The sequence below is a fragment of the Crotalus tigris genome, unplaced genomic scaffold (assembly GCF_016545835.1).
Source record: "Crotalus tigris isolate CLP2741 ecotype Arizona unplaced genomic scaffold, ASM1654583v1 scf7180000018265.1456218, whole genome shotgun sequence".
Lineage (NCBI taxonomy): Eukaryota > Metazoa > Chordata > Lepidosauria > Squamata > Viperidae > Crotalus > Crotalus tigris.
In genome coordinates, this window is record NW_024096912.1 from 887,057 (window position 1) to 900,756 (window position 13,700).

General features: G+C 32.9%; 2 protein-coding genes across 6 annotated transcripts in view; one reads left to right on the forward strand and one right to left on the reverse strand.

The window, feature by feature from the left end:
* Window positions 1-11,133, forward strand: part of TMPRSS15 (transmembrane serine protease 15) — a 65,623-nt gene extending 54,490 nt beyond the window's left edge. For 2 of the 5 annotated variants that reach the window (XM_039349352.1, XM_039349353.1), the window contains 5 exons: window positions 2,579-2,753; window positions 6,063-6,244; window positions 6,470-6,565; window positions 8,518-8,657; window positions 10,033-11,133. In XM_039349352.1, coding sequence (XP_039205286.1) covers window positions 2,579-2,753; window positions 6,063-6,244; window positions 6,470-6,565; window positions 8,518-8,657; window positions 10,033-10,191 — 752 coding nt within the window. In that variant the 3' untranslated portion in view covers window positions 10,192-11,133. Of the gene's footprint in view, window positions 1-2,578; window positions 2,754-3,456; window positions 3,558-5,229; window positions 5,442-6,062; window positions 6,245-6,469; window positions 6,566-8,517; window positions 8,658-10,032 lie in introns of those variants that run through there. The other 3 variants (XR_005557430.1, XR_005557431.1, XM_039349354.1) reach the window with 3 other exon arrangements.
* Window positions 11,134-12,128: 995 nt separating this feature from the next.
* The window catches only part of CHODL (chondrolectin), a 31,790-nt gene continuing 30,218 nt past the window's right edge, over window positions 12,129-13,700 (reverse strand). The window contains exon 7 of the mRNA XM_039349355.1: window positions 12,129-13,510. Coding sequence (XP_039205289.1) covers window positions 13,426-13,510 — 85 coding nt within the window. The 3' untranslated portion in view covers window positions 12,129-13,425. The remainder of the gene's footprint in view (window positions 13,511-13,700) is intronic.

Sequence of the window (13,700 nt, forward strand, 5' to 3'; positions counted from 1 at the left end):
CCAAATGGGGTCCCGACCCACAGGTTGAGAACCACTGCTTTAAAACATACTAAATACAAATCGTTCACTTTTCCTTTAAAACATCTTCTATCTCAAAAAACTACTACAAAAGTTCATCATTTCCTTTTCTTTATTCCAACCATCTTCTGCAGTTCTTTTAATTTACATCTATAGGCTGCACGAATCATTCTCGGTTCCTTTAAAAAAATCTTCTGTCTCAAGAGACTGCTGCAAAGGTTCAGCCTGTTTGTCTCCCACACCCAATAGGATAGCACTTTCAACCAGCTGCTCTTCCAACTTTTCTTCTATTATCTCAGGTCGTAAAGATAATGGAGAACCCACCTTCAAAACCGAAATATAAAAATCTTTTGCCTTTGACATTGTATCAAGTCTATAATATATCCCCGCATAATTCAGGACTATTCCAACTGGTATATCCCATCTGAATCGAACCTGGCGTTTTTTGAGCTCATCAACCAAAAAAGCAAAATCCTTTCTTTTTCTAAGAATTTTTGAAGGTATTTCTTTTAAAATTATAACATCTTGAGCTGCAGTTTGAAATCTCTGCTTATAAAAAGCCTGTAAAATTTCATTACGAAGTGATCTCCTAGAAAAATGGATAACCACATCTCGAGGCAAATTCCTTTGTCTCGCAACCCTAGAATTAACCCTAAAAACTTTTTCCGTCTCTCTCAATATTTCTTCAAGCTCAGCCCCCAAAATAAGAGCTATATCTTTTACCACCACTTGTCTCAAATCCTCTTGAATATTTTCCTTCATTCCCCTTATTCTTAAAGCAAATTCCATGTTTTTGTATTGTAACATAGTAACTTCATCCTGTATTATTTCCACATTATTTTCCACTTTGACAATTCGATCTTCCAGTTTTTCAAGATTTTCCACAACAACATCAATACGCTCATCCAGAAGATCTATGCAACCAACAAACTTTTGAAACGCAAACGCTCTGTCCTCTGTCAATTTCATGAATTTATTTTCAATAAAAACCTCCATCTTTTCTTTAATCTGTCGTGCCTTTTTTTCCAAGACTTCCTGTAAATCTTTAAGTATACATGTTGGAGACAATGGAGAAGGTAGTGGAAACTTAGACTTAGCTTGCTGAGCTGTCTGCATTACTGGGAAGATTGAGGCTTTAGAAGCAACAGAAGCTTCGAGACGCTTTGAAGCCACTTGTAAAAAGTCTGCTAAAATCTTATAAAATCAACAAATACCCCCCCCCCCAAAAAAAAGAAAAAAGGAGAAGGGGAAAAAAGACAAAAGCCCCCTTAAAAGAAAAAAAGAAGATTCTTGCAATTTATACAAATACAAAATCTGTTACATTGTTCCAAGTAGAAGTTCCGGTCCTAATACATGGTCAATGAATCAACATCTCAGCGCCATTTTTCACCACTCTTAATTAAAGGAAGGAGAAGATAAGTTCTTTTCCAGAGTTAAAGTCCGAAATAATCCCCATTTTAGTCTCTCCTGGTCAGCTCTGTCTGCTTTAAATTTTACTCACAAGTTCATTTTAAGCGCAGATGTGGAAGCAGCGTCTAACTTTGCCCTGGAAAAATCAGGGCAAAGGCATCCTGGAATGTGGAGAACACCTCAGACTCCGTGGGAGCTCACCCTCTGACCACCAAAAAAGAAAACTTTGGGACCTCAGGGAGCTCCACCACTATCTGAGGAAAGCTCACCTCCTTGCCTTCGCCTGGGGAGAGAGGTTCCAAGCCACGAGACAGCTGTTGCTCGCTGTCTCAACTGGCTTTCACACATCCCAGGGCAGACGGCTGAAGAAAGCTGCCATCGCCACGGCCGTCGCCACCGGAAGTCCAACCCAGTAATAGTTTTCACAGAAAATAATACATGGTCAACTAAATATATCATCTTAAAATAATTCCAAAAGTTAAGTGATAGTGTTGAGTTATGAGAAGACTTCAATGTTAAAGCTTAAGTGTCATAAATATTTACCAAAAATGTTACTGTGAGCATTATATCTATCCATATAGGTATGGGCTTAAATATATTTTAACACATGGCGATCTCCATATATTTCTATACTTACCTTAGAAAAAGTTTTATATATAAATACTCCTTGACTTATGACCACAACTGAACCCAAAATTTATACTGCTAAGTGAGACATTTGTTAAGTGAATTTTGCCCCATTTTACAACCTTTCTTGCCATAATTGTTAAGTGAATCACTGCAGTTGTTAAGTTAGCAACATGGTTGTTAAGTGAATTTAGACTCCCCATTAACTTTGCTTGTCAGAAGGTTGCAAAATTACATGATTACATTACTGCAATTGTCATAAATATGAGTCACTTGCCAAATGTCCAAATTTTGATCACATGACCATGGGAATGCTGTAGCACCGTGGTCATAAGTGTGAAAAATGGTCTTAAGTCACTTTTTTAATGTCATTGTAACTTTGGTCACTAAATGAACTGTTGTAAGTCAAGGACTGTCTTATTCAAGAAAATATTCAAAACTCTATTACAGTGTAGGCGAAAATAGCATATCTGATTATTCCTCGGAATGCAGACTTTTCACCTTTTATTTTCCTTACTCATAGCTTGTGGGGAAAAAATGATTACCCAGAAATCTAGACCAAGAATTGTTGGTGGTTCTGATGCTCAAGAAGGTGCTTGGCCTTGGATAGTCTCACTATATTTCAATTACAGGCCAACTTGTGGAGCTTCTCTTATCAACAATGAATGGCTACTCTCAGCTGCACATTGTGTATATGGGTAACTATTTCCAGAATTCAACAGTTCTTATGCTCCATATCTTCATATGTTCTTAATTTTTTTTTTGTATGTCAGAATGTATATGATCTTTCATGAAGAGTTAAAAGATCAAGTAGAGACAAGGTACATATAGCCCTTGTATCTCTAATAATGTAAGTACAGTATCGTATGTGATATTATAATAGAGAGATGCACAGGAAGGGGGATGCACAGGAATCATATTCAATCTTGTTATATCAGTCAATTCAGTGTAGAGTTCACTTGAATTACTACTATTATTAATAAATATACCACCATATATTTTCCCAAAATGTACAACATGAATAAAAAATGCCTTTCATAAAAAAGATTTTACCTTAAAAGTGCTTAAGAAAGGCATCAGAACGATGAATAATAGTTATTCACTAAAATCCATTATTATCACATCTGAGCTGCAAAAATATGCAGCACTATGAAAAAACAGCCAAGAGTTGGATTATTATATATTTCTTTGCTGTCATGTGATAGTATACTGATTTTTACAAACTAGATGAGGTACCATTACATGAAAAGAAGTATCTGCACCAGTCCTTTCTTTAAATACTGTAATTATTCTTGTTCACATTTCAGATTATGCTAATGGTCTTATTTGCTTGTATCTAATTATCAGATTCTTATAACAGTAATCAAATAATCATATTAGATTTTTATCTTGCCTTTATAGGCAACTCAAGGTGATGAATATACCTAATGCTTCTTCCTCCTCCTCCTATTTTTCCGTCAATAACAACAATCCTATGTGATAATCAGTTCTGGTATATGCAAGTATGTTGAATTAATAGAATATTTAACATTTATAACAAGAGATCTAGATTAGAAGAGTTTCATGGAACTTCATGGAATATATATATATATATATATATATATATATATATATATATATGTATATATATTCGTAGATTTTCACGGGTACAGGTATGCAGGTCTTGGTCTATTCGGGTCTTTTCCCGTGTAAGATTGAGAGTATCTTGGTGACGTTTCAACGAGGTCCCAGTCATCATCTTCAGGCTGGGGTCTTTGGCTTCATGCTTGTGCGAGCACGTGCTTATCACTTTGCTCGCACAAGCACGAAGCCGAAGACCCCAGCCTGAAGATGATGAGTGGGACCTCATCGAAACGTCGCCAAGATACTCTCAATCTTACACGGGAAAAGATCTGAATACGCCAAGACCTGTATATATATATATATATATATATATATATAAAATTAACATAAAAATTGAGGAACGTAGTCTCCTGGGTGTATACATATTCAAAAGATAAAAACAAGCACCAGGAGGTAAAACAATTAAAAGTTTAATAAATAAATAACCTAGCTTTCGAGCTCCCCCACCCTCTGGCTTTTAACACCCTGACGATGATGGCAGCAATATAGCCATCGAAAGCTAGGTTATTTATTTATTAAACTTTTAATTGTTTTACCTCCTGGTGCTCGTTTTTATCTTTTGAATATATATATATATATATATATATATATATATATATATATATATTAGAGATATAAGAAATATTACTCCTAATGCTTTTAAAACATTAATTGGGAGTTGGCTGGAAAATTTTCTTGGCTCATTAGCAATGTTCATATTATGCATTGCAGAAGCTGTCTACAGCATATTAAAATGTGAACTTTTTCTCGTAATGTAACTAATATATTCAAAGCATTTCATTACTAAAAATGGAATCCAAGGGTGGTAATTCTTCAATTACTCTCAACCTTACATCTCATTAGTTACAACACAGTTATAAGTACATCAAGAATGATTTAACACTATACTAGCCTAAGTGTTCCATTTTAAATATAATCATTTGTATTCCTCTGAAGTGTTGCCAATGTGTGATTAAAGAGTGTCTTTTAGGAAATGCATCTTAACCATTCATATGAAACAAATCTAAGTAAATATGAATAATAAATTGTTCATATTTAGTTTCATAAGAATTTGCAATATTTATTATCAGCAACAATGCTACTCAAACTTGAGATAACATTTTCTATGATGCTTGTATGATTCTATATTATAATCTAAGCTGTTCCTGTCCTAACAAAGACCATTAGCTCCTCTCTTTTCAGTGCTAACTTGTTGCATATGTATCAGATTTCTGCACTGTTTCAGCTACATCACTGCTGGCATATCATTGCTCAATAATAAGAGACATTTTTCATAATCAAACAGCTCATCTTATTCTTCTCTTATGCTTACTCACCACATTGTGAGACATTATCTCCCTAAGGATGCAATGTGTTTCAATACAGTAATATAAATGAACATGAAGAAATAAACTTGGAAACAATTTTCAAACATATGATGCCTATGTCCACAAATTAATGTGGTTTCTTTAATGTATATTTTGTTAAATTCTGCAGTGTATTACAAACATTATAGATTTTGTTAAAAAAATATGTCCCTTATTAAATGTGGTAAATATTTTGATTTCACAGCAAGTAGTATCATCTAAGAAACATTGGCTAATTTGAAAAAATGTTCAGATCTAATTAATAGATGGAGAAGAGATCCTTAAGAAATTGCAGCTACACTGAGACATAAAAAAAATCATGGACTTCCATACTGCTGATAAGAAACATAGATGGACATGACAATAAAACCTTTTGGAATGAAGCTTGACTTGAAGAAGTCTGACTTAATAATGCTGGTAGCATATCTAAGCAATTTCACATATAATTTGAGTTTTGCCTATTTTAAAACTTCTAAAAAGGAATATGTGAAATGGATAAAGTTCAATATTGATAAACTGTAGTTCTTAATATTGAGTCAGCATACATCTATTTTAATATAATGCATATTATTTCCCTATGATCAGTATATATTGTCTTAAATATATTATGCTAGTGACATATAAGATAGATGAAATAAAATAGAATATTGCTACTATTGGACTGTTACACGGTTGAAAGGAGAAATAGGCTCCTCATTCATTTTATGAGAACTGATCAAAAATAATTTCTAATTTTAAGTCTTTTACAAAAACTTACTCTCTAGTTGCCATAATTTTGGGAACATTAGATATAAGACAGTAATGAGTAATTTGACAATCCTTAAAAGTTTGGTCTCCAGCATAAATGACCGATGCAAAGAGATTGTGGAACATCTAGAGATTTGGTATAAGTCTATCCTGATTCCCAGTGGTACTGAAATCAGTAAAAGTTGTGTTTGAATATATAGTGTTAATATGGTTCAAATGTTAAACTATTCAAAAATTACACCTCACAAGCTATTTCAAACTATTATTAAAGCATGTATTATTTTGACTTAGGAGAAATTTAAAACCATCTCAGTGGAAAGCAGTTCTTGGCCTGCATACGAATCTCAATCTATCATATCCTCAAACAGTGAGCCGAGAGATTGATCAGATTATCATCAATCCTCACTATAATAAGCGAACAAAAGATAGTGACATTGCTTTGATGCATCTCCAATTTAGAGTGAATTACACAGGTAAAATGATTTTCTGCTGCAGCTTTGCCTTTGTATTATTAACAGATTAGGATCTAAATCTAAAAAATATTTTAAAAATTACAGTATCATTGCCAATAATCATCATAATAAAAGTGGTAATCCTGCAAAATTTCTTTGGGGTTTATTTTTCAGCAAAACAATTTATGCAATGTTATCATCAAAGACTGGAGAGTGCAGATATAATTGTTTATTTCTTTCATACAGATTATATTCAGCCCATTTGCTTCCCAGAAAAAAATAAACAATTTTTGCCAGGAACTAAATGCTCTATTGCTGGCTGGGGAAAAACCACACCGGAAGGTATGTCACTGTACTGTTAAATCATGGAGGCACTCTCTATTTCATCATTTTATTATATTTTCCTGATGCAATCACTATATCTTGGAGTATAAAAACATTTCTCTTTCAGATGTATCCACTGTCATAATATTAGAGTACATTTTATGAAACAGATCTATTGAAGCTTTGTCTTAATTTTCCATACAAAGTAATGGTTGGGAAAATGTACATAAGTGTTTCTTTTTTTCCAAAAACAAATTTGGATTTGTTTTTTTTTAAATGTTGCACAGAGTATCACAGTAAAAGGACAAAAGGAAAACCATTGAAATTGTTGACCTCTCACATAATTAAATGATAAACTAATTATAAAGAGGTAAAAGATTCCCACACAAAAGCAGTTTTTTATGATTAAACAGAAAATGAAGATAAGTAGGATTAAAACAAATTACTATAGAAAATTCATTTATTTTAATAAAAGCATCTTGAATAACCAGATATTAAGTGACCTACATAAAGAATACATATTATTGACAATAAATTAAATTTAGACTAGAAATACATTTCAAATAATGGAAGCCACCACTAAGAAGTCCTTATTCATTATTCATAATTGCAATTCACACCACACATAGCCAAGGAACATGGAACATGGCCTCAAATTATGAAAGTAATTGCAGGAAACATAGAAACATGTAAAAAGGTAATCCTTGGTACCCCCAAGTGGCTTTAAATTTAGCAAAAAAAATGTCAAAGAATGCAGCTAAACATAGTGCAATGCCTTAAAATAGTTGTTTTTCAGTTATGCACAGATCTTCCCTATAGCATATTCCTTGGCCATCTAGTAGAATTTGCAGTTAATAACACATATATTTATTTTGCAGTTGCAAAGCACTGAAACTTTTCTAAATTGGGATCAATGAACTCAAACTATAGCATAATATGAAAAATACACATAATGTCACTTTAGTCCCAAGCCATCAAATTGACCATGCACAATAAATGTCATTTGCAGAACAATATTGAAAAGTACTAATAAATAAGGTTAGAACAAGCATCATGCAGCACTTTTGAGACTAGATTTATTATGGCATAAATGGTAATGGACTAGAGCATACCTCATTAAAGGAATACAGTGATGCACGAAATGTTGTGCTCTGTTGTTACTACACACATGGGTGCAGAGACTAAAAATTATAGACAATGTATCTATGCCATAATCAATCTGTTCACTTTAAGGATGCCACAACCGCCAGCTATTCTATTCTTCCAGCTGGAGCGTACTTATGTCAGAAACACTGGATGCTAGAGATTTTCTATTAAAAAAGCAGAAGTGGGAACAGATACTTAGTTCTCTTTTCTAGTAATATGATTCTCTGTAATTATAAATTCAAAGGTCAACCCTATAAGTCAGGATAGAATGTCACACCACCTAATCAAGCACATTTTTAGAACTAATAACTTTTTGATCTTGAAAAGCAAAAATAGATAAGTGAGAAGGAGGAGCAGTTGCTGGAACAAGTTGAAAGACAGAAAACTCTGTAGGAGCTTCTTATCTGTGCCATTCTGTGAACTTTCATTAATCTGCTCCTATAATCCACTATGGATTTTGTTTACATCTGTAGTGAATTGTGTTCTGCAGTATTACAACTGTATTGTACTGTGCATGAATAGAAGCTCCATCTGATACTTCCAGGCAGTTCCTGGAAGTGCTGCTTGGAGAACTGCATGGAAACCTTTTCCATTTCTTGCAAATGGAAGTTTGAGCTGGAAGGTGAAGTGGTAAGAGAGCCATATTGCTTCCATGAGATGTAGCTTTTTGACAATGAAAACCCAATAGGCCTTGCATAGGCCTGCTCTGAAGGTAAGTCATACAGTATAGGAATGACTAAATACTGTATATTATTTGACTTACGTGATATTATCATTTTATCCGTTACAACAATATACAGCATATATTTCTGGTTTTCAAATAGATTCAATTTCAAGTATATTGCAAGAAGCAGAAGTCCCTCTTATAACACATCAGAAATGCAAGGAACTGATGCCTGAGTACAATATTACTGAAAACATGATATGTGCTGGGTATGACAAAGGTGGAATTGATTCCTGCCAGGTAAATGGTAACAGTGTTTGCATTGTTATAGAACAGTCAATAAATTATTCATCACTTTTTCTGGTTCTTTTTTATAATGCAAGCTTTTTATATAGATAGCAATGAGATAAAAAGTAGTACTATGAGAGATGTTTTTATCATAATTATATCACTGCTACTGTTCTGTTTTCATTTACCACTGTATGTTACTTTGAATTAGTTTGAAGAAAGTATGCTGAACATTTAGAAATAATAAAAATATCATTATTACAAGTACTGTTATCAAAGCCAATGTACTGTGCACTGGTCAAATCCATTATTCAAACTTAGCAATATTATTAGCCAGGTGTTCTGTCTGGATAATAGTTACCTATTAATGGATTCCCCTGCTCTTTAAACTTTCTGCATATGTTGAAAAGGAAGCCATCACTTTCCTTTCCATGGAGAAGTGTGTCTTTGAGATTGTGTAGTTTTCACTGGTAGACATTTTGCATGAGTCCTGCTACCTTGATTCTCTTCCCCTCAGTTGCTTATGCTTAAGTCTTTTCCATATGGCATATCTCCAAGTATGGCATCAGGAAAAATATTATCTTTTTTCTAATCCGTTTGGTTAAAAGGAAAAAATAGTAGTACTATTGTCAACTTAACAAGGGAGAAAGGTGGAGAAGGAATGAAGGTTCATTCAAAATTTCACTGGTCCATCCAAGAACCTGTTCAAAAAACCCTGGTCTACTATTGAAATCCAATAGCTCACTAGTTCTTCTTGATCAGCTATAAGTAGCGTTTCAGAAATTATTTTAAAAAATCACCTATTTAATCCCTGTTATTAGCATTATAAAATGCTAATTTTATACAACACCAAGGGACTAAAGGCTTCTGTGGATGTGTCCTTCTCCTCAGATGTAGATGTCCCCCAAAAATGCTACAGAGAGCAGTAAGTATTGACCAGAGGGAATGGGCCATGCCACCATTCTTGTAAGCAATTAACAGAAGTGCATAAATTGTGCAGATTGAGTTGATATAACAGCAAAGAAACAAAATGGCCAAGTCCATATAGGCACAAGTAATAGACATCATTTTTTGAACAGAGCAACAAATTATGGTTGAAAGCTCAGGGTGATAAATTTCTCTCCGTGTGATTACTACAGCATTTCATGCCCATGGTTAGCAGGTTGGGTAAAGGATCCTTATGAAAGGCATTTCTTTCTCCAATACTTATATAAGCATCATGACATAACTTTTACACAGGCCCAGTACATTTCATTTAAACTTATGACTTATAGAGAAGCTTGCAGAAATATTATATAAAACTGACAGTCATCTTATTAAACAGTTAAGATCATAGTAATAGTGTTATTAACAGTAACAATATTTTCATTTTTCTTTCTCATTTCAGGGAGATTCTGGTGGACCTCTGATGTGTCAAGAGAACAAAAAGTGGTTTTTAGCTGGTGTAACATCCTTTGGCTACAAGTGTGCCCTTCCAAATCGCCCTGGAATTTATGTAAACGTTTTCAAATTTGTAGACTGGATAAAACGTACCATTAATTATTAACTAGAAATATAGGATTGAAAAAGAAAGACTGTGATTATAGCATCTATATAATAAAGTTTGGTAGAATCAGGTAAAAATTTATCATTCAAATTATGGCCAAGTTTGTGTTAGAAGTGATCTGAACAAATCTTTGAAGTTTCACTGACACTCACACAGAAGTTGCAATATTTTTCTACCAGCTACTCTCTTAATGCTTGAATAAGAAAAGACAAGGGTAACTCAGATAACATACTGATTTGTTAAAAGTACAACCCTCAGTAAAACTGTGCCTTTAAATTTACTGAGAAGAGCAGTTTTAATAATTTTCCAAGACAGATGACATCATGAATTAAATTCTTATACAGAGTCTACTGCAGATAGGCTGTCAATCCATTTAAATATTGTTTTTCTTTAAAAGATTTTTAAATGACTGTTTTTTTTCAAATAGTAATGATATTTCGGTATATGTGTCATTACTAAGGTTCCAATCAGAAAACCTCAGTCCTACACCTCCCTGATTATTCCTATTAACTCAGTTTATTAGGAAAGAAATCAATGCAAAGTGTATGTATAGTTTATGCAAAAATTCAGGATACAGTACTGTTTAGCAGTATTTATGAAACTCTCATGTCTAGTCAAATGAGCTAGAAAATACTATGGATCAAATTATTTGAATCAAGTAAGTAACTTTCTATTCTCAATTTAATTAATTTTAGATATTTTTCCTGCACTGCCTGATAGAATAACTAAACAAGTACTGCATCTTACTATAAGATGGAATGTTTGAAAAATAACCCATAACTATAAAAAAGCTTTCTTTTGAAATCAACGGATATGCTTTTATACTATTTTTGTGAAATCATGTATGTACCTATTTCATTCCCTATTTTAAATCATACTGTCAGAATGCGTTCAAGACATTTCTGTATTTTAAATAACATTAAACTGAACTGAGATAAGAAATATTGCAAATTCAGAAACAGCTACTGTAAACTTATCCATGTAATGAGAAAACTTTCAGTTTACACATAAAATAGTATCAATAGTCACTAATATAATAGTAATAAAATTATAAATCATTTGATTATGACACATTAACCATTCTGCATGGTTAATGCTCTCAATTAGCTCTCAATTTATAACTCATAATTCTAAGAGTTTTTTTCTTAAAACAATCCTCAGTTTTTCTCTTGAAAACTGCAGGAAATGAAGCATTTATCACACATCAGGTCTCACTAAACTGAATTTATATATCTGAAAATACCATTGTTTTCAATAGAAGCATTTTGTCATTTATATCTGCAAATCACAGAATGTTGGTACAGAGAAATGAGAATAGCTCCAATATGTATGCTTTAGTTAGTCCATTGCTGCTAATGTACAAATACTTCTGCTGTTAACATATGTTTCCATATTGGCCAAGGAGACAAAAAAAAATCCCAGCATGATTTTCTTATTTTTAGGAAATGATCAGCACAATAGCATCAAACTCAGCTTTTGGTGATATCATAGATATCTCAATGTCATTTTCTTGGCAACAGTATGGAAGCAATTTGCTATTGTCTTTTATTTTTTTGAGGGGAGAAGTGGGGCAAGGGAATACTTTTTTACTTACAAGTCTATCCTACAGCCCTGGTATTTCCTGGAAGTCTTTAATTTAAACAGAATCATTAGGATAAGGAATATTTTTCAATAGCATTGTATGCATAAGTGAGGCATGCTAGATCAAATTGATATAACTGCTTTATGATGCAAAGTTGGAAATGGCATCTTTTGCAAATCTGAATGCACGCTTACTATTTGTATGCAGTTATTTACAGATTCTGAATATAGAATTGTATGCAGTTATTTACAAACTCATAGAGTATGTGTATGTGTGTGTGTGAGTGAGTGAGTGTGTTATATAAACAATGCCATACTGAGGATTTGTTTTGTAGATCAGAGCAATTTTGAGGCAGTTTCACAAATATTTTTGAGGACTTCAAATCTGGACTATACAAACAAAATTTTCAAAAGAATAAAAAAAAACCTCTTAACTGGCTGCAGGAAATATTTGGAAGCTATTCTTTGTGTTAAAGGAAATATTATAAGATAGATATTCAATGCTTTGAATTCTACTTTCATTATTTTCTTATCTTGAAATTATTAAAAAAAAACCTGCACACAATTTCTTTATATATTCAAGTATGCAAAAGGTAATACTATATAGAAGTGGTATCAACTTCTGTCATTCAGGGACCATGAAGTGGGATTAGGAAGGAAGGAAGGAAGGAAGGAAGGAAGGAAGGAAGGAAGGAAGGAAGGAAGGAAGGAAGGAAGGAAGGAAGGAAGGAAAACTTCATGACAGTCTTTACATTTCATAATTCTGAAATGATTAAGAGATAGCATTTCTAAGTGGCATCATGGTGACTTCTCTTTCCTAGGATTTTATAAACAAAAGAACAACAAAAACAGAACAGAACGAGATACCTGTATGGAATAAATTGTCAATCATACATTTCTGCCATTGCTTGTTCCAACAGTAAAGCATACATAGGAAAAGCTACTTTCTATTTCAATTTGTTTTCAGGGAATTGAATTGAATTGAATGTACTAATTCTGCTCTTTTTGTACTAATTAATATGACCTGAGTAGAATAATTTGTGCTAACACTGGACAAGCATTATCAAAAATAGATGATAGCAAAGAATAATCAAGTACTGTGCATCATTTTCTTTGCCTTAAAAAAAATCTCATCACTCAAAGGAATAACACTGATAAATATTTTTACATATATGAGATTACACTCATGTTCTAGTGTAGCTTTTTTATGCAAAGATAAATTATCTTATTACATTGTAAATTCATATTAGCTGGAATTACAGTCCATTCATTAGTGAGAAATAATACAATACTATATATTGTAATTAATAATAGCAATAAACATTAAAAGTTAAATGAGAAATATTTGTTCTACAAATATACATAGAATGAATTCAAAATGTTCTGTCCGTCTCATTAGTAGCTGTAGCCAAATTACTTTCCTTAGCAAAATAATCATATTCTTACTTTCTTTTAGACAGCTATGTTTGCTATGGGATTAAAAACCAAACACCATGTATTAAAAAAATTAATCCAAGCAATTGCCCCAAGGGGGAGCTTCCACTTCATTCTGTTGATCAGTTGCAATTTCAAGCCATTCCAAATTAATGTTTGACAAGACAAATTTAAGAGATCCTGAAAAGTATCATTCCTCTTTTCTTTTCAGCCAATTCTTTATACTTCCAGGTTACTGTCCTTTCTTGGGTGCTTAGAAATCCACAATGTTGACTGATCAGGACTGGTTTTTGTTCTTCCTTTACTGAAAAATTAAAAACACAAATGCATGGCTATACATTTGGTGCACATAATTTCACATATTCAACTAGGAACTCTGCAATAAGGGAGGGTGGTAAAGAATAAATTGTAAAAATACCTGAATGTTTGTATTAGATATATTGTTTCATTTACCCTGGTTCAAAAGCACTATATACATGTAACCGAAAACTGAT